Source organism: Alexandromys fortis, unplaced genomic scaffold, assembly GCF_014885135.2.
Source record: "Alexandromys fortis isolate MF-2015 unplaced genomic scaffold, M_Fortis_MF-2015_v1.1 scaffold_143, whole genome shotgun sequence".
In the NCBI taxonomy this organism is placed as follows: Eukaryota; Metazoa; Chordata; class Mammalia; order Rodentia; family Cricetidae; genus Alexandromys; species Alexandromys fortis.
The window spans coordinates 149,708-174,896 of NW_026068044.1; the positions used below are offsets into that span (position 1 = coordinate 149,708).

The 25,189-nt window shown below is 47.7% G+C and overlaps 1 protein-coding gene across 2 annotated transcripts in view; it reads left to right on the top strand.

Annotated features, from left to right (window-relative positions):
* Nucleotides 1–3,983: 3,983 nt before the first annotated feature.
* Nucleotides 3,984–25,189, top strand: part of Emilin2 (elastin microfibril interfacer 2) — a 45,059-nt gene continuing 23,853 nt past the window's right edge. The window contains exons 1-2 of one of the 2 annotated variants that reach the window (XM_050166233.1): nucleotides 3,984–4,278; nucleotides 4,755–4,877. In XM_050166233.1, the coding sequence (XP_050022190.1) occupies nucleotides 4,136–4,278; nucleotides 4,755–4,877 (266 nt within the window). In that variant the 5' untranslated portion in view covers nucleotides 3,984–4,135. The remainder of the gene's footprint in view (nucleotides 4,279–4,754; nucleotides 4,878–25,189) is intronic. The other variant, XM_050166232.1, reaches the window with a different exon arrangement.

The following is a 25,189-nucleotide window of genomic DNA, read 5'->3' on the forward strand; positions in this document are numbered from 1 at the left end:
CCCCTCTGCACTGTTGGCTGGTGGGTTCATGGACCTCGTCCCGCTCCCCCCTGCACTGTTGGCTGGTGGGTTCATGCACCTCGTCCCGCTCCCTGCTGCACTGTTGGCTGGTGGGTTCATGCACCTCTTCCCGCTCCCTGCTGCTCTGTTGGCTGGTGGGTTCATGCACCTCTTCCCGCCCCCCCCCCTGCACTGTTGGCTGGTGGGTTCATGCACCTCTTCCCGCTCCCCCCCCCTGCACTGTTGGCTGGTGTCATGCACCTCTTCCCGCTCCCCCCCCCTGCACTGTTGGCTGGTGGGTTCATGGACCTCGTCCGGCTCCCTGCTGCACTATTGGCTGGTGGGTTCATGGACCTCGTCCCGCTCCCCCCTGCACTGTTGGCTGGTGGGTTCATGGACCTCTTCCCGCTCCCCACCCCCACCCCCGCACTGTTGGCTGGTGGGTTCATGGACCTCTTCCCGCTCCCCCCTGCACTGTTGGCTGGTTTCATCTTTGCAGGTCTTGTACAGGCAGCCACAGCTGCTGTTCTGACGTCATGAGTTCAATGGTTCTGCCATGTCCAGAAGACCCTGTTGTGCCCTGGCTTTTGTTGACCTCTGACTCTCAGAATCTCTCTGTCCCCTCTTCTGATATAAGTGGCAAGCATCGTGTGTCATGACCAATATGTAAATGAAGAAATTGATTTTAAATTTTTTGAGGTGTTCTGGGTGGAACCCAGGGTCTTGTGCCTGCTATGGGGGTGTTCTACCACCACGTGAGACTCCTAGGCAAGAACAGGTTTGGCAAAGCTGTTTTATATTTATTTTTAGAGCTGGGGATGCAACTGGTGAAGTGCTTGCTTCACATGGACGAGGCCCAACATCACTACTACAAAAGAAAATTCCTGTTAGCTTTTGCTTTGGGTAAATGGATCATACCAAACAAAGGTGCAGGTTCCTATGGGGAGCTTTCCTCTTAAAGCTCAAGAGAAATTCAAACTCCATTCTGCTGTTACAGTAAACTGGGTTTTGAGCACTCAGAGTCATTGGCAGAAAGTTCCAGAACCCAAACTTGCAATATTCTGCCCACTATATTATGTTATGGCTTCTGCGGATGGTCTGCCTAAATGCTTTGTTTCTTTTTTTTATCATTTCTTTTTTTTTAAATATTTATTTAATTATTTATTATGTATACAATATTCTGTCTGAATGCCTGAAGGCCAGAAGAGGGCGACAGACCTCTTTACAGATGGTTGTGAGCCACCATGTGGTTGCTGGGAATTGAACTCAGGACCTTTGGAAGAGCAGGCAATGTTCTTAACCACTGAGCCATCTCTCCAGCCCCCAATGCTTTGTTTCTTAATGCACTTAAAGCCTCCTTCCATACAAAGCTCTGTTTCTTGTGGAAGGTCCTCGACTTCTGAGTTTGTGGCATTCTCTTGTCCGACTGAAAGAAAATGGAAGCTGGCCCTTGCACCTATTGTGTGCTGAGTCTTCTTAGAGATGTCCTATGCTAGGTGTTCAGGGCCTCTGCCTAGAGAAACCTGAGTAATGAACACTGGTGTACTCACTGACGTGTGTGTGCTTGGCTACTCACTTGCTCCAGGGCACAGGAATCGCCTGAAACTTCTTGTAAAGATAAGACCATGGCAGTTCGGACTTCCTCATGGAAACCAGTAGGGTTTTCACAATACCTAGCATGTAACAGATCCCACAGTAGCCAGGCATGTTGCCACAAGCCTATAATTCCAGTGATGGAAGCTGAAGTCATGAGTTCAAAGTCAACCTGAACTTCATAATCAGACTCAGTCTCAAAACCAAACCAAACAGAAAGCCTAGCATACAACTGGAGCTCAGGATAAACCTATCTACTGAGAAGCATCATTTTTTTTTTTTTTTTTTTTTTTGCTGATCAAATATGGTTGTCTTCTGTGGTCTTGGGGATTGCTGCCACTACCCTTGAGGTTGCTAAAGTCTTTGAGTGCTAAGAGCTCTAAGTAAAATGGCATGGCATTTGCCTATAACCTGAGCAACTGTTCCCATACGATTCAGTTAGCTCCAGATTACTTATGATGATATACAATGTAATCTACTTATGTAAATCTACGTGCAAGCACACACACATGTGCATGTGTATACATACACACACACAATTAAAAAAAAGTCGGGGCTGGAGGGTTGGCTCAGGGTTAGGAGTGGAGGACCTGAGGGTGGCTCCTAGCACCCACATCTTGAGGCTCCCTGTGGCCTGTACCTCCAGCTCCAGGGGCTCTGACACCCTCATGACTTGCTTCCCAGCTACTGAACTCGTGTACACAAGTCTAAACAAGCACACATATGCATAAGTATCTTAATAAAAGTTAATTCTTCTTAATTTTTTTTAAAAAGGAAGTTGCAGAGGAACATAATTTGTGGGTCGCCTCCTAATTTTCCCTTTACTCAGTTTCCATTTCTAGACCTCTATGACCCCATGACACCCGACGGACAGAATGGAGATTAGAACAGGAGTGACAGAGAAGTCACCCAGATCGCCTTACACAGGACAGCCTTTCATCTCTGTTATTTCTTCCCCAGCGTGGTTCTTTTGAAGGCCGGGATGACTTCAGTCCGTGATCTGCATAATCTTCCCCTGCGAAAAGTTCATGAACGGATTATGTCCTCATATGGTACAGTTTGCTACTTTCGCGACTTTCTTTCTTCGAGTTACAAATCAAAAGACCCAAGGAAGCCATCTAAGCAAAGCATTTGAGAAACAACCAGTGGTTTTCGTTTAGTTGTGTTAAAACATAGTTTACCGGTCCCTAAAAGCCAACGGTGTCCTGTTAGCTCACAGGTACTGCCAGGGCTTGTAGGAGCAGCAACCAGTCTCAAAGGAAGAGCTCCCTCTACACCGCTAGAATACCTCACCCTGGTGGTGCTGTAGTAGCCCAGAATCACTCTTGAGGTGATTCTCCTGCCGCAGCTTCCCAAGTGGACCGCCACACCCTGCGGCAGCTGACCTTATCACACTCTCTGTGTCGTTACTTCAAGCTAAAAAAAAATTGGCAGAGACTCCTGTAACCTTTGATTAGGCAGAAAACATGAGAGAGGAAGGAGGGAACGATGAAAGGGAGGGGTGGATGGGTCGAAGGGAGGAAAGCACCAGCGGTGTCCGAACTATTCAGAGCAAAGGCAAGACGCTAGGATAATAAACTGCCTCAAAAAATGTTCGTGCACACATGCGCGCGTTGGGGGCGCGGGTCAGAGGTTGATGAACCGGTTTCCTCTAGTCCACGTCTGTCTTATGTTTTTGAGACAGGGTCTATCAGTGATCCTGCAGCTCCACGGATCCTCCGGTCTCCACCTCCTTAGCTCTGGGATTACAGATTTGAGACACCTTGCCTATCTTTTTGTGTGACTGCCAGGGGATCCGAACTCACGTCTTCATGTTTGCACAGTTCTGTTGTTGTTGTTGTTGTTTTTAATGGACTAAACCATCTCCCTTTAATACTGACAGAGAGAGAGACGTGCGAGCAGGTCTTTCAACACTAGCACGTGACAGTTTGCTGCTGCAGGGAGAGGCCCCTGCCCCGCTGCAGCCCGAACCTTCAGAAAGCTCAAGGCGCGCTTAACTATCCTCCCAAGTCCTTAATGGTTGTTGGGAAGGTGGCAGTGTGGCCTCAGAGGAAGAAATCCAAGCCGAGTCCCCTGCTTAGGTCCCCCGGGGAACTGATGGAGCGGTCCTGGGCTCTCTGCCGGAGGGAGGCCTCGGGGGTCTAGGTTGGGACTGTCCAAGCTCCCTGCACTTCCGGAGGGCCTGGGGGCGCCTGGCTTGGAAGGTGAGAGGCGGAGCTGCTGGCGGCTGGGAAGGGACCAAAGGAATAAGTAATTGGAAATTCTGTAACCGAGAACCCTGTGCCTAACCCTTTGGCTCTTCCCCCCCCCCCCCAACCCCCTACGGAGAGTCGAAGGGCCGAGAGACGGTGCAGGGAAGAGTCACGTTTCTGAGAGGGAAGTGAAATAAAGAGGGCGGCACCCGGGGGGACCTGTGCGTCATTGAGGGACCGCGGAGCGGCCAGTGCGGAGGCGTGGGGGCAAGGAGCCGGAGGGGCAGCTGAGCGCCCGAGCCGCTGCCCGGTCCGCTGCCCGGCAACCTACAACCTTTGTAGGGCGCAAGATGTGGCAGGCAATCCCTCCCCGACCCCGCGCGCCCTGCCGCTGGGCGCGGGTCCTGCTGGTCCTGCTGGCCCTGGGCGGCGCGGGGCTATGCCACGCGAGCTCGCAGCCTGGGTACCACGCGCGGCCCAGCGCCAGGAGCAAGTAAGTGCGCGCCCCTTCTGCTCGCCTCCAACCCAAGTCGAGCGTCCCTGCCGGTCCCTTCCGAATCCACTTGCAGGCTCTGGAGTTGCCCTGCCAATGGCGACGGCCAGCAGCAGAGAGATCTTTATGGGTTTTGGGGCGTCACCATCCCGGGATGACCATGTGCTCCCCACCAGATACCTCGAGCATCCTGAAGCGGACCAGGGGAGTAGGGTAGTGCCCTGCTGAACCCCAACACTTCCTGGAGTGCGCGGGGGGTGTGGGGGCTCTTCTTTGGTACTCCAAAGACTTAAGAGGCACCCTGGGGTGGCGGCTTTGGCACGCTCCAGTCTTCGGAGCGGGTGACCCTTAACTTGCTGGGTCAGCTCTTCTGTCCATCTGTCCATCCGTTAGTCTCTCCGTCCGTCGTCCCCCCCCCCCACACCAATGCTTCATTGTTCTCCAAAGTTTACCCAGCCCTTCTCTCTCAACCCCAGGAACTGGTGCGCCTACATCGTGACTAAGAACGTGAGCTGCACAGTGCAGGAAGGAAGCGAGAGTTTTATTCAAGCTCAGTACAACTGTCCCTGGAACCAGATGCCCTGTCCGTCTGCTCTGGTGTAAGTCCTGGAGTTCGCGGGCCGAAAGGGTGGGTGAGATGGGGCGCTGGGCTGGGGCCCTTGTGGAAATTTCTTCCAGACCCTCTACAAATCCTTATAAAGTGTGAGGGCTGCGCCGGGCTATTTAAGAATGTGCTGTTTTGTGGGAGCCTTAAGGATGCGCAAAATTTGGGAGTTTGTGATTCTTCAGGCCACAGAGGAGGATGAACAAAGCCCCAACCCCATCTCTCTCTCTCTCTCTCTCTCTCTCTCTCTCTCTCTCTCTCTCTCTCTCTCTCTCTCTCTCTCTAAATAAATACAAACATAAGGCAGCTGAATGTAATTAGATCCATATTGTATGTTCTGGGACGCACGAAGGATTGTAAAATGTTTTAGGTGAAGGATTAGCTGAGAGGTCTGACTGGTTGGTGTCCTGACGTAGGTGAGTTTTAGCCCAGCTATCCTCTTCAGCATCACAGTTTTTTAAACTAAACCCCAGCTTGCTTTAGAACACCCCTTTCTTCTCCAGTTAGATTTGTGGATTCACTAGGTAGAGATCTCAGAATAGAATGGTCTTGAAGATGAACAGAAAAGTTAACCATCTCTTTGCCTCTAAAACAAAACAGAAACAGAGGGAAAATGATTCGGAGCCTACAGACTCTGCAACCACATCTGTAAGCATCAATTGTGATCAGAAAGGTCTTTGAGTTTTTGTGAAAGTCGGATCTCAGGAGACGGCTGATGTGGATAAAGGGCTGTTGGGGACACGTGATGGCAGGGATTGTTTCCAGGAAGAATAAACTGTTTGTCTTAGGGCATATTGTTGGTGCTGCACAGAATGGTCAGTGGCGGGCAGCTCTGACAATCGGGCTGAGCTTGTATTCCAGCGAGCTGCTTCAGGGGGCAGGGAGAGATGAGACTGAAGACACATAGGGAGGAGGTGGTCACTGGGTTCCACCCAGGCTACTTTGGGGAGCCGCAGGGACTGAGAGTTCCTGGGAGGCAAAAAGAAAGTTGTACAAACTTGAGGAAACACAGGGCGGTCTCTACTTCTTAACACGTGGAATAAAGGCTGATTTAGAGTCCCCGGTCATCACAAAGAGTCAGAGCGACCTTAAATTAGCCTGTGTTTAGATTTACACCTCACAGCGCATGGTCCGCTGTTGGTGACAAGAGAACCAAGTCAGGTTTTTACACTCTGACCAAAACACAAACTGAATATTCAACACAATTTGGAAGAATTTTTGCTTGAAATTTAGAATTGAATTGTCAGCCAAGGCAATTTCATTCATTTTATACAAGAACTGTATTTTGTGTTTTTCTATAATGTTAAGGACAATTCGGAGATAAACAATTTTTTCATTAAAAGTAAAACTTAAATGGGGGGGGATTGGGTGGGGTGGGACTATGGCTCAGTGGGTTGCTACGCAAGCTTGATGACCTGAGCTTGAATCCCCAGCACCCACATAAAAAGCTGGGGATGGTGACCGCCAGATAATCCCAGTGCTGTGGCGGGGTAGGGACAGTAGGGTGGCTGCTTCCTGCTTGTCACCAGCCTAGCTCAGCGAGAAACCTTGTCTCAAGAGTAAGATGACAGTGGTAGTCGATTCTGACATCTCTGCCTCCATAAACACCTGTGTCTGCACACATGTGTACACACACTGAACACACCCGCACACACCTACATACACACACACGGAACACAGCTGCGCACACCAGAACACACACTCAACACACCTACACACACTGCACACACCTGCACACACTACACACACCTACACACACACTGCACACATGTGTGCACACACTGCACACACCTGCACACACTCAACATACCTGCACACACTGCACACACTACACACACCTACACACACACTGCACACACCTGCACACACTCAACATACCTGCACACACCTGCACACACTACACACACCTACACACACACTGCACACACCTACATACACTGCACACACCTACACACACAGCACACATGTGTGCACACACTGCACACACCTGCACACACTCAACATACCTGCACACACTGCACACATGCGCGTGCATACTGAACACACTGCAACACACTGAACATAGCTACACATACAGTGAACACACTTGTACACATTGGAACATACACACACGATAACATGCTTGCACACACACATAAATGCATATAGAATTTTGCATTTCTGGAGGTAATTTTTTTTGGAGACAGAGTCTAACTATGTAACCTTGGCTGGCCTCAAACTCAGATACCTGCCTGCCTCTGCTTCCAGAGGTGCTGAGATTAAAGCCATGTACCACCATACTTGGTGGTAAATGTGGTTTTGTTTGTTTTTTAATTTGGCTTTTTGAAGCAAGGTTTGCTATGTTGCTTTGTAGAAACTCCCTGTATTCACCATGCTGGCCTTAAACTCGAGGTTATTGTGCCTTGGCTTTTAGAGTGCTGGAATTATAGACATGAGACACCACTTCCAGCTTTTCTTTGGTACTTGCTTGGCATGCGCAAGTCCTTGGGCTCATTGCCAGCACTATACACACCAGCCATGATGGTACACGCCTCTGCGCCTCAGATCTGGGACTCTTACGGACGGTGTGGAAAGGCTCCTTCTTGGTCCTAGGCTGACTTTGGGAACACATTTTGGGAGACACGAGAATCTGAGTGACAAGGAATTCTTCCTGTGAAGTCCCTGGAACTGAGGTTGACTTGCACGCTCTGTATTTTCTATTTTTATAGCAACCCCCAAGACCCATTAGAAAGTAGTAGAACCTACATCCAAGTCCAGGTCTTATCTTTCTCAGTCTCAGTGTAGATAGAAGTTTCAATCCTGCCTGGTCCCACAGCTGTTCAGTCCCAAAGAAACACATAGAGGCTTATACTAATTATAAACTGTTTGGCATGTTAGCTCAGGCTTATTATTAACTAGCTTTTATAACTTAAATTAATCCATAATTCTTATCTGTGTTTAGCCACGTGGCTTGGTTACCTTTTCTCAGTGAGGCTTTTTCATCTTACTTCCTCTGTATTTGGTGGCCCTGCCTGTATGTTCTGCCTGGCTACTGGCTAATCAGCATTTTTAATACATTTTTCTTGATATTTATTGAGCTCTACATTTTTCTCTGCTCCCCTCCCTGCCTCTTCTTTTCCCCCTTCAATTCTCCCCCAAAGTCCCCATGCTCCCAATTTACTCTTTTTATACTTTTTATACTTTCTACTTCCCATGTAGATTAGATCCGTGTATGCCTCTCTTAGTGTCTGCATTGTTGTCTAAGTTCTCTGGGATTGTGGTTTGTAGGCTGGTTTTCTTTGCTTTATGCTTAAAAACCACCTACGAGTGAGTACATGTGATAATTGTCTTTCTGGGTCTGGGTTAAATCACTCAAAATGATGTTTTCTAGCTCCATCCATTTTCCTGCAAAATTCAAGATGTCGTTATTTTTTCTGATGTGCAGTACTCCATTGTGTAAATGTACTACATTTTTCTTATCCATTCTTCAGTCGAGGAGCATTAGGTTGTTTCCAGGCTCTGGCTATGACAAACAAAGCTGCTACGAACATATAGTTGAGCACATGTTTTTGTGGCACGATTGAGCATCCTTTGGATATATACTCAAAAGTGGTATTACTGGGTCTTGAGGAAGGTTGTTTCCTAATTTTCTGAGAAATCACCACACTGACATCCAAAGGAGTTGTACCAGCTTGCATTCCCACCAGCAATGCAGGAGTGTTCCCTTTTCCCCACAACCTCTCCAGCATAAGTTGTCATCAGTGTTTTTGATCTTGGCCATTCTTACAGATGTAAGGTGGAATCTCAGAGTTGTTTTGATTTGCATTTCTCTGATGACTAAAGATGTTGAACATTTCCTTAAGTGTCTTTCAGCCATTTTAGATTCCTCTGTTGAGAGTTCTCTGTTTAGGTTTGTACTCCATTTTTTTTTAAATTGGATTATGTGATCTTTTGGTGTCCAATTTCTTGAGTTCTTTAATTAAACCAATATGAGTGACAAATCTTTACAGTGTACAGAGCATTCTCCCACAGCACCTCAGCCTCCTCCTCCTGCCTCAACTTCATAATCCCTGCTGTCTAGCCCCAACCTCACCACATGTGCATGCATGTGCAGACCCCTGGACTTATGGTCAAGTTCTTGCTCTCAGCTGTAGTTTGGACCTTCAAACTTTGGCTTTTGAGATAGTATATAGCCCTGCTGGCCTTTCTGTTGGTGTTGCAAGCCTGACTTGAACCTACTGTTGAGTCCCATCTGTTCTGAGGGAAGATTGTGACAGATGACATGATTCTGCACTCAGAGACTAGAGTCTGGGTCTCACAGAGGGGAAGGCACATACAAATGCTAGAGCCAAGCCAGGCGTGAGGTGCATTTGGAGGGCGGAGGCAAAAGGTTTAGAAGTTCAAGACCATCCCTGAGAGTTTGAGGCCAGCTTGGGCTATATGAGACCCACTTCAAAAATATAAAAACCGTCTGAAGAGATGGTCTCAAGAGTACATAGCATTGTTGTAGGGTACCCCAGTTCAGTGAAGGGTACATAGTGCTGTTGTAGGGGACCCCAGTTCAGTGAAGGGTACATAGCGCTGTTGTAGGGGACCCCAGTTCAGTGAAGGGTACATAGCGCTGTTGTAGGGTACCCCAGTTCAGTGAATGGTACATAGCGCTGTTGTAGGGAACCCCAGTTCAGTGAAGAGTACATAGCACTGTTGTAGGGCACCCCAGTTCAGTGAAGGATACATAGCACTGCTGTAGGGGACCCCAGTTCAGTGAAGGGTACACAGCGCTGTTGTAGGGCACCCCAGTTCAGTGAAGGGCACACAGCACTGTTGTAGGGCACCCCAGTTCAGTGAAGGGTACACAGCGCTGTTATAGGGGACCCCAGTTCAGTGAAGGGTACACAGCGCTGTTGTAGGGCACCCCAGTTCAGTGAAGAGTATATAGCGCTCTTGTAGGGCACCTCAGTTCAGTGAAGGGTACGTAGCACTGTTGTAGGGGACCCCAGTTCAGTGAACGGTACATAACGCTGTTGTAGGGTACCCCAGTTCAGTGAAGGGTATATAGCGCTGTTGTAGGGTACCCCAGTTCAGTGAAGGGTACAGCGCTGTTGTAGGGCACCTCAGTTCAGTGAAGAGTACAGTGCTGTTGTAGGGCACCCCAGTTCAGGTCTCAGTCCCTGTGCTGGGCTCACAAGCATCTCAAATGTCTGCCCTAGGGCTCTGCACTCTCTTCTGACCTCCAAGCACAGTGCACTCCCGTGCATTACCTCCGCACAACACACATGCGTACACAGACTTCAAACAACAAACGCCAAACAAAGAAACAAAAAAGCAATACTAATCTCCAAATACTACAGCTTCATCGCTGAGACTTCTGGTCTCCATGCTGCCCGCTCCATAAGACCTCAGTCTGCGGGACAGATTAGGGAGGATCAAGGCTGACAAGCAGGCGGGAGCATGGGTCTCAGGCAGCGGTTCTCAACCTTCCAAATGCTTCGAACCTTCAATATAGCTCCTTATGTTGTGCTGACCCCCAACCACAAATTTATTTTTTATCGCTCTTTCACAACTGTGATTGTGCTACTGTTATGAACCATAATGTAAATATCTGCATTTTCCAGTGTCTAGACGATCCCTGTGCAGGCTGAGAACTGCCGGTCTGAGGACTCTGATTCCAGAGCACAGCCTGGGTCAGTGTTCCTCTGCCCAGCTTCTGCCAGTCTGGCATCACAGGAGAATGTTGTGACACACCGCTCTTCCAGAAGATCCTCTGTGGATCTTTTGACCTCCCATTCTGCCATCCAGTATGGCCACTGATGTCTCACAGTAAGAGACACTAAGGAAGATCCTGGTCTAGCCCTGGCTACAGTGGGGTTTCTCAGGGACTGTAGTGGCTGCCTACTCACTGTCTATTATGGAGGGACCCAGTTCCTTGAGGCCTGTTCTGTCAGACTCCCCGAGGGCAGCAGTACTCGCTTCCCCAGGGGCTTACACCTCCAATTTGGGAAGCAGTTTCTGCCTTTATGTTACACAGCAGCTTTGTGGTGCCCGAGGAGTGAAGATTTCCAGCTACCTGGCTTGGGTTGCTCCAGTGAAGTTCAAAGAGCCAGGAGAGTATCACCGAGGGTAAGGTCCTGCATCACAGGCCTTTCTCTTAAGGAAACGATTGTGGTCACCGGTACTCTCTGCTGCTGGCTTCTGCTTCCTGCAGTGCATAGGAAGCAAATCAAAGATCTGAGAGAATTCCTACCTTGGCCAGTTTCTCCTTCCTTCCTTCTTTACTGTATGTATTTATGTGGGGTGTGTGTATGTGTGTGTGTGTGGGGGGGGTGGCTGTGTGCCACAGCGCTGTGTCAGCATCAGAGATAACTTGGAGGAAGTGGTTCTCTCCTTTCAACCTGCATGTGGGTACTGAGGGTTAAGCTCAGGTCATCAGGGTTGGTGGCAAGTTCCATTACCTTCCTGAGCCATCTTAGCCAGTCCTAAAGCATTTCTCCGAGAACCCATTCATGGATGCTCATGATGGCTCAGGGGTTCTGCCGCTCTGACTTTTTAAAGATTTATTCTTTTATGTGTGGGGGAGCGTTTTGCCTGCAAATGTATATGCGCACCCCCATTGTGCCTGGTGTCTGTAGAGCCAAAAGAGGGAACTTGAGTGATGGATAGTCAGGAGCTGCCAGGTGGGTGCCGGGAACTGAACCTGGGTCCTTTGTAAGAGCAGCTTGTGCTGTTAACCCCTGAGCCGTCTGCCTGACCCTTGGTTCATGTTTTGTTGCCGCTGCTTTGTATCCTAGCCTGGTCTTCCACTTGAGGTCCTCCTCCCTTGGTCTCCTGAGTGCTGGGGTGACAGACATTGGCCCCAGTGTCTGGGGTGCTGTAGCTGCTCTATCTCGCCACCCATTCCGTGAGGCCACAGTCCTGAGTGCTGCCAAGAGGAGGATAGAAACAGTCTTTGTTCTTATGAGAATGGGATGAGGCTGGTGTTGGGCGTGCGGCTGCTGTGCAGAACTCTGTGAGAAGGGCTGGCCTGGGAATTGGGACCCAGGCAGGCTGCAGAAAAGGGTCCTTGCTCAACACTTTCAGCTCCTGAACTTCTGGCTGCACCACTCCCTGTCTGCCTGACGTTACCAGCCTCCTTTCTGACTTTTCTGTATTTCTCCTTCTGTAGCAATACTTGTCCAGTTTAGTGTTCTCTCTCTCTCTTTCTCTCTCACTCCTCTCTGTAAGGATTGGTCCTAGGGCCTTTCTCGGGTTAGGTCAGTATTCTACCACTGACTACCTCCCCTGGTCAGCCCTATTAAGAAGACAAACCCCAGCTGGGTGGTGGTGCATACCTTTAATCCCAGCACTTGGGAAGCAGAGACAGGAGGACCTCTGTGAATTTGAGGCCAGCCTGGTTTACAGAGCGAGTTCCAGGACAGGCTCCAAAGCTACACTGAGAAACCCTGTCTTAAAAAACTGGAAAGAGAAAAATAAAATAAAATAAAATAAAATAAAAAAGAAGATAAGCCCCAAGAGGGGCCTGGGCGGGGTATACTCGGAGTCTGTAGCTGCTGGGAAAACGTACACCAGCAGGTGTTGGTTCTGGGTCAAGTGCCAAGACACTTCTAACTTCAGATTCCAAAGGGAACAGATGGTCGTCCAGTTGGAGAGAAAGTTGTCTATTAAGGGCCAGTCCTCGCCAGGAAAAATAGTTGGTTTTTTATTTCCCTTCCTAAGTACAGGATGCTTAAGGCTAAAACAAAACCCCAAGGGCTGACATCTCCAGTCAGCTTCTCTCTCGGCATCTCCAGGAACAGAATCCCGTCCAAGACTTTCGCCTTTTAAACAAACACTTCGTACACAGCTGGCTGGTTGGAGCCTTGCTCCTTAGCACTGAAGGGACATCAAACCACCTGCTGAAGGCTGAGGTGGTATCAGGGAACCTGCCAGGGCGGCAGAGAGACCAAGTGTTTAAACCTGAAAGTCATGTAGCTACTATGGAGTCTTTTGGGCAGGGGAGATTCTCAACCTCTAGCCCTTTGGGGCTGTACCTTCCTATAGAACTCGAAATTGTCTTCCACGCCTCTTGTTTGTTTTCCATTCTAGGTTGCTGTGTTTGAGAAACTCCTTCCAGAATATTCCCATAGTTACTATTTCATTTTTGTTACTAGTTCAGCTAGGAGAGGGGGTAGGACGGACATGGGGGCTCAGAAAAATAACTTCACCATGTACGGCCCTGAATTCAATTCCCAGCATCACAGCAAAACAAGACCCCAAACTTTTCTGGCTTCCTTCCTAATTTTTTAATCTCGGAGATCATGAATACAATTTAAATAGAAGCCGTGGTCTTAAAAAAAAAAAAAAAAAACAAAAAGAAAAAGAAAAAAGAAAAAAAAAAGCCCAGTTGCTTCTTGTTAATTATGTGTTTCCTTACCATTAATTTGTCTTTCTCTGTCGATCTTTCCCACCTGCATAGCTTGTGGTACTTGAGTTGAAATACTGAGGTAGTCAGGAAGGAGCTGGGTGCGGGTGGCCTGGCCTGTAGGGAGAGGTGAACTGATAGGTCACCCAGATCAAGCTCCCTTTGGTGATTTCAGTCCAAGCGTGTGGAACAGCAACATGTATGGGCTGAGAAGATAGAAGGCCGGGGCTCTCAAATACCACCCTCCCCGCCATGCCTTGAGACACGCGTCAGTCACCAGCAGCTAAGGCACAATTTTTTCAGGGGTAAAAGGCAGGGGGTTGTGGGGAGGAGGCCGACATGAGAGTAGCGGGTCTGACTGAGAGGACTTTGAAAGCCCCCTGCCCTAAGAATGTGAGGCACACCCTTCACCGGGCAAACACACTTTGGCTCCGTGTGCCCCAATGCTGCCGAGTGGTGCTGTCTTTGAAGGCCTGAGAGCTGAAGGTCACGCTGAGGTTTGGAGGAAAGATTGGAGTACTAAAGATAGAGAAATAACCCAGTGACCTGAGATAATGAGAAAATGGCGTGGTTGCTGAGTGCAAACAATTTAGGTGCAGAGTATACAGGCCACACCCTCCTCCCATGAGGAGTTTTAACCCTTAGGCTGACAAACTACCAGTATGCAGATTGCTTCCAGTCTGTCGGTGTCCTGACTTAGGGCTGCTCACCTGACTTTGTTTTTCAATGTCCCAGAATTAACTGCTTTTGGTCCTTTCAAGAAGCGGTTTCCTGGAATAATAGTGAACAGCTGATCAAATGGTGTCATTTCAATGACGTTCAGAGTAGTTACTGTCAGGTTGGGGTGGTGCTGGCCTTTAACCCAGGAGGCAGAGGCAGGTGGATCTCTGAGTTTGAGGTCAGCCTGGTCTACAGAGTGAGTTCCAGGACAGCCAGGGCTACACAGAGAAACCCTGGCTTGACTCCCACCCCCACCCCCTGGAAAAAAAGAGTAATTATTACAAGGTGGTTGTGCTGGGAGGAACCAGGGAGCCATGGGAGTTTTCGATGTGACGGCAGTTCACACTGCAGGGAAATGGCCAAACTATTCAATTAAACTTGCCACTACCATTTGTCCCTTTCTTATTTAAAGAAGCAATAGGTGCTGGGGGTGAGTGGAAGCGGGAGGGTTCAGCTGAACCCCAACTCCTGGTTCAAAAACGCCGTGGAAGGCAAACTCTTTGGGGGTGTGTCACTTAGAAGGACCCAGCTGTTATTTTTTTCCCCACCTAAGAATACTAAAAGACGAGGGAGTCCGCCTTAAACCTCACTTTGGCGAGTCAGCCTTCAGGACAGTGTCGTTCATTATGTATTTGCAGAAGAGGAAATGAGTTTGGGCAAACCTTTCTCGAGCTGGTCACTTCCGTGAAAGGGATCTTCGTGACTTCTCTGTTTCCCAATTTCCTATCTCTGGACTTTGTGGGCTTAACTTTTTATCCCTTTGTAGGGATTAGCTCTGCATGGTCCCTTACAAAAGGCGTGCCTTTAATTGCCAGCAACCAGGAGGCTGGGGCAGGTGGATCTCTATGAGTTTGAGGCCAATTTGCTGTACATAGCCAGGCAAGACCGTATAGAGAGACTGTGGCTCAAAAAACAAAAGATGCTAAGAGTTTCCTTCAAGACGGAAGTTGTTTCACTGTGTGCGCCAGACAGGGATAATGAGATAAAGGCATATAAATGCCTCCTGAACCTCAGCTGAGGGAAACACTGCTTGTTTTTCTGCAAACGGAGGCTTTTCCATGTAACTGGGCAAAGAAGGTTGGGAGCCTTGATGCTGATTGCGACAGAGCTCAGGGCGGGAGGTGGTTACGAAATCCAGCCCTTCGTTGGAGGCTTGTCTCTGCTAAAGCCTTTCCCTGGCTCCAGACAGAGGCTCTCTCTCTCTCATGCTCTTCCTCCTTTTCTTTCCTGGTGATGGAACTGGAGGCCTCACATCTGCTAAGTGCAGGTCTCCATCCGGTCCTCTCACAAGCCCTTTGGCTGAAGGACTTTGGCAGGGCAGCAGCAGCATCCTTTCTTAATATTCCGAGCAGTCCAGCCCGCCAGGGTGGTGGTGCCCAGGCCTGGTTTGCCTTCAGGTGTCTCCAGCCTTGGAGGGACGTCCTGAAGCAGCACGCAGGGGTCAGCACAAGCAGTCAGGACAGGCCACGTTCTCCGTCCCATCACAAGGCATTGCGACACCGCCTGGCCTTGCAACAGAGGCGATATCATCGCATTGCATCACTGCAGAAAGCAAGTTCAAGACACACCCCAGAGGAGGCTCCCCCTCACTTTGGTACAGGAGGAAGCTCAGAATGGCAGTTGTTGCTTGTTCTCTGAACTGACTCCCCCCATCAAAATCATTACTGGAAACTCACTAATCCTGACAGGCACTCAATTTTTCCTTTTTATTATGTTTTGGGGTGTGTGTACCACAGCATTCTTGTGGAGGAAGACAGCTTGTAGGGATCCGTTCTTTCCTTCCACCATGTGGTCCTGGGGATGGAACTCATCAGTCTTGGTAGCAGGAGTATTACCAACTGGGCATCTCATCAGCCAATTTTCTGCCTTTTTTTTTTTTTGGCTTGTTCAAGACAGGGTTTCTCTGTGTAGTCCTGGCTCTCTCTGCAGACCAGGCTGGCTTTTTAAACTCTGCCTCCCATGTGCTGGGATTAAAGGTGTGTGTGGCCGGGCAGTGGTGGCGCACGCCTTTAATCCCAGCACTCGGGAGGCAGAGGCAGGCGGATCTCTGTGAGTTCGAGACCAGCCTGGTCTACAAGAGCTAGTTCCAGGACAGGCTCCAAAACCACAGAGAAACCCTGTCTCGAAAAACCAAAAAAAAAAAAAAAAAAAAAAAAAAAAAGGGGTGTGTGTGTGTGTGTGTGTGTGTGTGTGCCATCACCTCCCTGCCCTTAGTTACTTTCCTATTGCTATAATAAAACACCCTTACCACCAAGTTTATAAAAGACCAGTTTATAAAAGAAAGCTTTTAATTGTCTCAGAGTTTCAGAGGGTTAGAGTACCTGGCGACAAAGAGCAAAAGCCACACGGCAAGCTTCGGGCTCACATCATCCCTATCCGCAAGTAGGAGACAGAGCTGTGAGTGGTGCCAGTCCTTTGAAACCTCACTTCCGCCTGCCTCTGCCTCTGCAGTGCTGGGATTAAAGGGGTGCCACCAACGGGCTCATGTTCTCGTGTGTGTGTGTGTGTGTGTGTGTGTGTGTGTGTGTGACAGGATTGTGTAGACCAGGTTGGCCTTGAGCTAACAGTTCTCCTAAGTCAGCGCCCGGGTGCTGGGATTCAGTTGTGCATCTCCAGGCTCGTGTCGGTGATCACTCTTTTGCAAAGCACAGTTTAATGAACCTATGAGAAATCTCATGTAGAAACTAAAGAAAGCCAGCATCACTGGGTCACTTTCACAGTTTGTTATGTTTTCTTTTCTGGTTCGAGGACTTGAACGCAGGGTCTTGTACATACTAGACATGAGCTTTGCCACGGGGCTATACCCTCCTTTGTATTTTCAAAAGCTAATATCTTTCTTTATATATAGATATGGTTATGATATGTCTATCTATATAATTATATTTATCTATGTACATAGACAAATATAATATATCTCTATATACAGAGAGACATGATATATAGATATAATTTTTTACATCCTGGCACTTTGAAGGCAGTTCTTTAAAGTCCTATCTTGACTGTCAGAGATAAGATGTAATCTTGACTAAAGCAGAAATCGGTATCAAGATTGTGGGGTGGTGTTGTGACAGGCCTGATCATGTTTTGGGGAGGATTGTGGAAGGACATTGGAACTAGGGACTAGAAAAGTCACTGAGTGTTGGTCCATTCCATGGGAATTTGGAAGGTCAGATGAGGGCTATGCTGATGATGGAGGCCAGACTGGTGAGCACTTAGAGGGAAATTTAAGTTCATATCTCGGGGGCATTTGCTATTTCAAATTAAGACCACACAGTGCTTGGTCAGCTGCAGCTGAAGAGTCCGCTGTAATTAACAAGAGACCAGAGTAACAAAGTACCTTTGCTTTGCTGGGATAGTCCACACTGGGCAGCTGGAGCTGAGGAGTCAGAGATAATTAAGGAGAGATCAGCATCACTGAGGTAAAATCTCTGGGAAGCGTTCCCTCAGAGTCAGCACGCAGAAGCTACGTGCCAGAGGCGGCCCAGGTCCCATTGAGTGCTGGCGGGTGAACTTGGTAGGGTAAGCCATCAACCAGGTGGTACTGATGTTGAAGTCTTGAAGGGGTCATGGAGAGCAGTGGAGACTTAGCACTGTGTGACAAGGTTGTCCCTGAGGAGAGCCCCGGAAAGGCTACTGGTGAAAGTGCAGTCTAGTTGCAGGAAGAGACCCCGACATTATGGATGGACACCAAGAACAGCAGTGGTAACAAAGCAGAGACTGCCAGAACCCAGAAGACAGGCGGTGTGTGCAGCAGAGGGTAGACCGTGAGTGGGTCCTGGACACTGGACGTTGAGTTATTTACACTGTTGGAGTTTGGTTTTACTTTGCTCAGATGGTGACTATGCCCTGGTTCTTCCCTCTTGAAGAAATGCTGAACTTATTTTTTTCTTTTTATTTATTATTTATTTTTGGTTTTTCCAGACAGGGTTTCTCTGTAGCTTTAGAGCCTGTCCTGGAACTAGCTCTTGTAGACCAGGCTGGTCTCGAACTCACAGAGATCCACCTGCCTCTGCCTCCTGAGTGCTGGGATTAAAGGCGTGCACCACCACTGCCCGGCTGAGGCTGAAATTTTTTGATTCTTCTCTCATACATCACACCCCAACCTCAGTTTCCCCCCTTCCACTCTTCCCAGCCCCTCCCCTACACTTCCCCTCTCCCCCAGATCCGCTTCTCTGGTTCCCTTCAGAAAAAAAGCAGTAGGAGGAAAAGGGCTCCAAGCAGAGGCAAAAGAGTCAGAGACCCTCCCCGCCACACACACTCCCACTGCTGAGAGTCCCACAAGAACACCAAGGTACACGCCTGCAGAGGACCTAGGTAAAACCCACGCAGGTCCCCGAATGGCACTTCGAGAGACTGAGTTTTTAAAGTGTTTAAATTTACGAAGCCTGCGGTTCCTTTTAACATTGCAAAATGTTTTTTTTTAATTGTGATGTTGATATTAATATATGATTTTGGGATGAACAAGGAAGGGAAAGTTCTGGCTTATTGGTGATCTGTGCGTGTCAAGTTGACAAGAGGTGAGTTGTCCTGGCTAGCTTTGTGTCAACTTGGTACAAGTGAAAGTCGTCGGAGAGGAGGGCAGCGCAGTTGAGAAGATGCCTCCATAAGACCAGGCTGCACACAAGCCTGTAGGGCTTTTAGTGTTTTAGTGACAGATGTGGAGGAGGGGCTGGCCCATCGTGGGAGAGTCCACCTCTGGGCTGGTGTCCATTGCTTCTAAACCTTTCATTGATCCCTTCTCCCATTCTCATGGACAAATCTTCAACAGAAGCTGCCAATACCTGCTTTCTTTTAGTTATTATAGCTCTGTTTGGGACCTTCTAGAGTTTTCCATACATAGTATCATATGGAACATGATACTTATTTGATCCGACTTTTTAAATTGAGCATAATTCATTGAGCTTTGTCTGTGTTGTAATCTGTACCAGTTTTTGAAGCCTTTCATCGCTAGCGGTCTTTCCACTGTAAAGACCCTGCCCTTTGTATACACTCTGGCTGGAGGTTTCCCGGGAGCTACAGAACAGTGGGTCCATTACGTTGATCATGAGGTTACTTCTCGTTTTCTGAAGAACAGCTGAGGCGCTAAGCACACAACATATGCAGACCATGAGATAGAACCATAGTGGAGTTTAAAAAACACACATTACATTCGTGGTCTTAGAAATGTGAAATTAGTCAGACAGTGCACACCTTCATCCCAGCACTCTGGAGGCAGAGGCAGGTGAATCTCTGTGAGTTCAAGGCCATTCTGATCTATAGAGCAAATTCCAGGACAGTCAAAATCTCAAAAATAAAGTCAAGGGGAGATGCAAGAGAATGTTTGAGATATTCAGGAAAGGAGAAGCCATGTCCGGGCAGGTACATCTGAGAAGTTGTTTGGAAACCCTGGCATCTTGGCAGGTATTTGAAGGAAGATTCTAGCAGGATATGTGCAGATGTGAGAGGAGGGCAGTGCCGTCACAGAGAAGACGTGAGCCAAGAACCGGCAGTGGGAAGTGGGAAACAGTGACGGACGGAGCTGCTCTAGGTCCTCCCTCCTCTGCCTGCTGAAGGCTGCATCTTCTCCTTGTGGCTCCTAACACATCACCACCCTAAGGACATGCTAACTCTGTATTTTAAACCCCCCTTGATGAATATGAGCCATTGCCTTAGTGACCTCACGTTAATTTGGTGACCTTGAGTTGCTATGGGTCCTCTACCAAGTAAGGTCACCTTCTGAGATACTGGACTCAAATATCTACGGGGGTGGGGCACAATTTAAGTCCATACCAGCATGGTGGTGAGTTTGGGCTTTGTTGCCCAAGTGACGGGAGGTTGCCAGAGCCATGCTTCCAAATGTTCATTCAGGCAACATATATAAGATGGGTGTGGGCAGGGGGGAGAGACGGAGGGAGATGGACAGGAGGCTGGCCTTAGTCTGTGCCAGGACTCCCAGGTAATGGGAGAACTGACCAAGTTAGAATGTGCCGGGCATGACAGGACACACCTGCAATCCTAGTGCTTGGGAAACAGAGACAGGGACCAATACATATTTGACGGCGATTTTTAAACTGCGTAGTGAGTTCTAGGCCAGCCAGCCAGTGGCATGTAGTGAGTTCCACTTCCTACTCTCCTCAGGAAATGAATGAATCAGAACGCAGATGGGGAGCCCAGGGCTGGGGTCAAGCTGTTCTGAATGCTTATTGGCTCACTGATCAGCTCTTAGCTGGGGTCTTGAGAGAAAGGACTATATGTTGCAAGGAAAGGGAAGTGGTTTCTGGATTGTGTGGTCTTTATGGGATGATTGCTTTTAAAATGGTGTATGTGTGTTGGCAGAAGCTAACTTTGAAGTCCAGGTTGACCCTTATCTGTCTCCCATGTACTAGGACCATGGCTGTGTACTGCAGCCACACTGGGCTTCCGACATTGCCTTCAGCTGCAAGGCATTGTGACTTCCCTGCTTGTTACGTGCTAGCTGGGGTTAACCCCATCATGTGGCCGACTGAAACCATGATTATGGAAGGAACCTGTCTTTTTAATTTTAGAGCAAGTCTCTTTATTTACACACCAAATCGGTTGTATAGAAATTTCATTTGCGTGAAGCTCTCGCAGCTGTTACCTAACTCTTTCGTATTTGGAAGACAGAAGGGGGTTAATGTGAGTTTCAGTTTGTGTTCGTGGCAGCGGAATAGAGAAATGTCCTCATTGCGCTGATGCAGCGACCTTCGGTGACATTGGAACAGGAAGAACGTCTGATGTTTTAGGTGGCAGATTTTGTGTGTTTCTTGTGCATAGGGTTTCCAGATGGATAAAATTTTGCATATTGGATTCTGGTGGCTCAAAGAAAGACATGGAGTAGGCCTGGGTACCCTGGTGCCTACCTTCTGGTATGGAGGCAGAATGTGTATTTTCCTTCTCTTGTTAAGACTTGTATCAAGCGAGTTTGGCTTTCAATTCTCAGATATAGAGACTTGTAGGCAGACGAGTTTTTTTTTTCCCCACCCACCAGTTCCCAAATAACCAACACAGAAGTTTCCATATTAATTAAAATGCTTGGGCGATAGCTCAGGCTTGTTACTAGCTAACTCTTATATTTTCAACAAACCCATATTTTTATCTACACTCTACCATGTGGCTCATGGCTTATTACCTCATTTCGTACACATCCTCCTTTTGTGTCTGTCTGGTGATTCCCAAGACTCCACCCTTCTTCCCAGCATCCTCCTAGTCTGGCTCTCCTGCCTGAACTTCTCCTGTCCAGCTCTTGTCCAGTCAGCTTCTTTATTAAACCAACCACAGTGATGTATATTCACACAGTGTAAAGGACTGTTCCACAGAGACTGCTAATTTGAACAACTATCCATGGCTTTTTGGATCTCTGGGTTCTACGGTAGGTCTCAGACCCACACTAAGTAGCTCTAGAAATAGTCCCCGTGTCTTCAAAGTCTCTAATAAGAGTCTAGTTCCCTGAGTACCATCAGAGTGAGAATGTTGAAGGATGTAGAGCATATCTTAGGTGTCCTTGGACTCCAGTGCCACCCTGCCATAAATCTTGAGGAAAGCCTTTACTTACTACTTTTCTATGGGGCCTCCCTCATTTCCCTCTCGCTAAGAGTCTATAAAATTGGGTGGGGGAAATGGGTGGGGTGAGTAGGAGGGGGGGAGGGAGTGGGAGCTGGGATTGGTATGTAAAATGAAAAAAGATAGGTTTTTTTTTCTTTTAAAAATAAAATGATTCTTTTTATCTGTGTGCATAGATCTATGTGCCTGTGTGCGTACATGACCATGCCTACACATATATGTGGTAGCCAATGGTACATGTTGACAATTATTCTTCAATTGCTTCCCACCTTTTCTTTTTTTAAACATATGCCTTTCATTGACTCTGATTGGCTACACTGGCCAGCAAGTCCCAGAAATCCCCATGTCTCTGGTCTCCTAGCACTAGGATTAAAGGTGTGTGCTACTACACCAGTTGTTTCTGTAGAGGTGCTGGAGACCTGAGCTCAGCCATCACACTTGCATATCAGGTACTTCACTGGCTGAGTTGTCTCCCCAGCCCCTGAATTCTTTTTGTCTTGCTAAGCAGTGCCCTCCACCCTTGATACTTGTTATATACTTAGAACCTGGCATGGAGGTCAGGCTGTGGCAGCACGCTTCAAAAGAAAAACCTGCTTTCTCAGCGGAGTGCCGGTGAGCGAGTACGGCGCCTCCTCGCAGTGTTACTTGTGAGAAATGCCAGACTCCTCAGTTCTAAGGTCTCCATCCTTCTTCCCAGCATGCTCAGGACCTAGAGAACAAATACAGGTGCTCTTGTGTCTTCAGTTCTTAGATAATGAAGACGTTGGCCCTCTTGTATCTACGGAGAACAGAGGAACCGCTTGTATCTTCAGTCTCTAGACTTTCTATGCTGCTGGGTGATTGCCGCCAGGTTACAGGTGTGGCCTGAAGCTGTGCCACAGACCAGGGACTTCACCGGAAGTGTTTAGTGGTGGGACGGCACAGCCAAATCTTGTATGGTATCCACCATTCCAATGAAGTTTTAAAACCATGGATGGGGTGCCTTACGGAGAAGAGGACTGAGCTTTTGGACAGAGCTTACAAAGCCAGGAATCTGGGTCAAGTGAAACAGAATTTTGGAATTATGATGTTTTGGAAGGACAGTCCAGGTGTTCGCCACTACCGCCCACCACTCAAAATAGAGGTCTTTTTTTCTTTTTTCTTTCTTTTTTATTTTTTATTGAGCTTTACATTTTTTCTCTGCTCCCCTCCCTGCCTCTCCCCTCCCCCAAGGTCCCCATGCTCCCAATTTACTCAGGAGATCTTGTCTTTTTCTACTTCCCATGTAGATTAGATCTATGTAAGTCTCTCTAGGGTCCTCATTGTTTGTTGTCTAAGTTCTCTGGGATTGTGGTTTGTAGGCTGGTTTTCTTTGCTTTATATTTAAAAACCACTTATGAGTGAGTACATGTGATAATTGTCTTTCTGTGTCTGGGTTACCTCACTCAAAATAATGTTTTCTAGCTCCATCCATTTTCCTGCAAAATTCAAGATGTGATTATTTTTTCTGCTGTGTAGTACTCCATTGTGTAAATGTACCACATTTTCCTTATCCATTCTTTGATCAAGGGGCATTTAGGTTGTTTCTAGGTTCTGGCTATGACAAACAATGCTGTTGTGAACATAGTTGAGCACATGTCCTTGTGGCACAATTGAGTATCCTTTGGATATATACCCAAAAGTGGTATTACTGGGTCTTGAGGAAGGTTGTTTCCTAATTTTCTGAGAAATCGCTACACTGACATCCAAAGGGGTTGTACCAGCTTCAAAATAGAGGTTACGTCAGCAAGATGACTCAGTGGGTAAAGGCACTTGCCACCAAGGCTGGCGTTAAGAGTTGGTGCGCAGACCCTCCATGGTGGTAAGAGAGACCCGCCTTGTGCAACTTGCCCTCTGACCGCCATGCTTTGTAGGCTTTAAGACTTAACAGGCAGGCACACCATCACCACCACCAACAACACACAACTAAAAATTAAATACTTCTTCAGTGGCTCCGAGTAGAAAGGCTGGGCTTATAGACCATGGGAAGCTGGGTCTATAATGAATGCCTGCCTCCTGGCCCAGGCCAACAGATGTTCTCAAGGTCCACACTGTGGGAACACAAGGATGAGTTCATCAGGGAGGGACTGGGAGCTGCATTGCCTGTGATTCTTCTGCCAGGAATGGGGAAGCAGAATGGAAGAGAATGAGAAACAGTGCCGTATAGATTGGGGGGAGAGCTCCCAACAGAAACGGGCCTCCCATAGAGAGCTGGCTCAGGCTCAGCCTCCCTTCTCTTTCCCAACACCCAGTGACTTGATTCGGAGATGAATTTCCCAGAGTTAAGAAATGTGGCCTCCTTGGAACACAGCCTTAAGCTATAGTTAACTGCTGGATGTGGCCAGCACCAGATGACCTCATCTGCAGCACTTCTGAGTCTGCTCAGAAGGCAGGTCCCCATCTTTGAGCAAATCTAACGATAACAGCTCCTTTATCTGCTGCAGCTCTGTGGGGGCAGCCTCCCCACCGAACCTCGGTGGTTTTCTTTAATCCTTTCTTTAGGAATGAAGATTGTACTTTTTTTTTTCCCAGAATAATTAGAAATTGTGGGAGAAACCTACTCATTACTCCGCATGGTCAGGGCAAAATGCTGGTGGTGAGAAGGATTTGGGGGTTGAAATCAACCTTGCCCCTAAGTACATAAGGAAATTAATTCAGGAGGAAATAGAAACACCATCGGCTTATAATCATGGTTTCTCCGGTGATTGTATCCTTGTACTGGAACCAGACGGCCCTTCTAGAGGGACGTTTTCATTCTGAACACATTGTTTTGATCTAGGAGCTATTCCTTTCAAACACACACGAAACTCTCTTGTAATCTGACCTTAACTGAGGTTCATTAACCTGACATTTAGATTCATTATATACATTTTATATTTCAAAAAATATCGTGGCCTAGGCATTCTGGCTTTTTTAAAGTTTAGATGAATTTTCCTAAAAAGCCAAGTGATGTATTTCACATGTCTTTGCTCCCAAGTTAAGCTCTCCACGCAGTGATCTGATCAAAAATGTGTAATGTAGCAGAAAAGATGAATATTTTGATTGCGAGTTTGTTCTTAAGCTGTAAGAAGGGCCTTGACTTTGGAGTGGAGCCATGGAAGGAACCCAGAGATCAGATCCACCCCCTCATGTTCGTAGACCATCTTTGGACATAGCCATGGTGTAAAATGGCCATTTTTACTTTCAGTCAGACACGAGACTCAAGTAAGGAGTGTTTTGAAATCCCAAATTCTCAGTTTTTAAATCACTCCTAACTTCATGGCCTTCCTTGCCTGACTGCATTTGCTTTTGGCAGAGGATTAATAAACAGAAAAAGCTCATTTATTTATCCATTCACTGACCAAAAAAAAACAAAACCCACAAAAATAAGAAAAATATGCCAGTGGTTTCTAGAAAAATCAGTCCACTGTTTGGTCAGATTTTTTTTAATGAGACCAAGGATTTTAATTTTTAATGAGAAAATGAACTGCTTGTAAAAAAAAAAAACGGGAAGGGCATTTGGACACATCCTGCAACATGGAAGAACTGTGAGGGCGTGAAAAAGTCAGACAAGTGCTTCAAGAATCCGTGTGTGTCAGGGACTGAGACTCAGGAACTCACAGAGGAAGTGACTGCCAAGGCTACAGAACAGG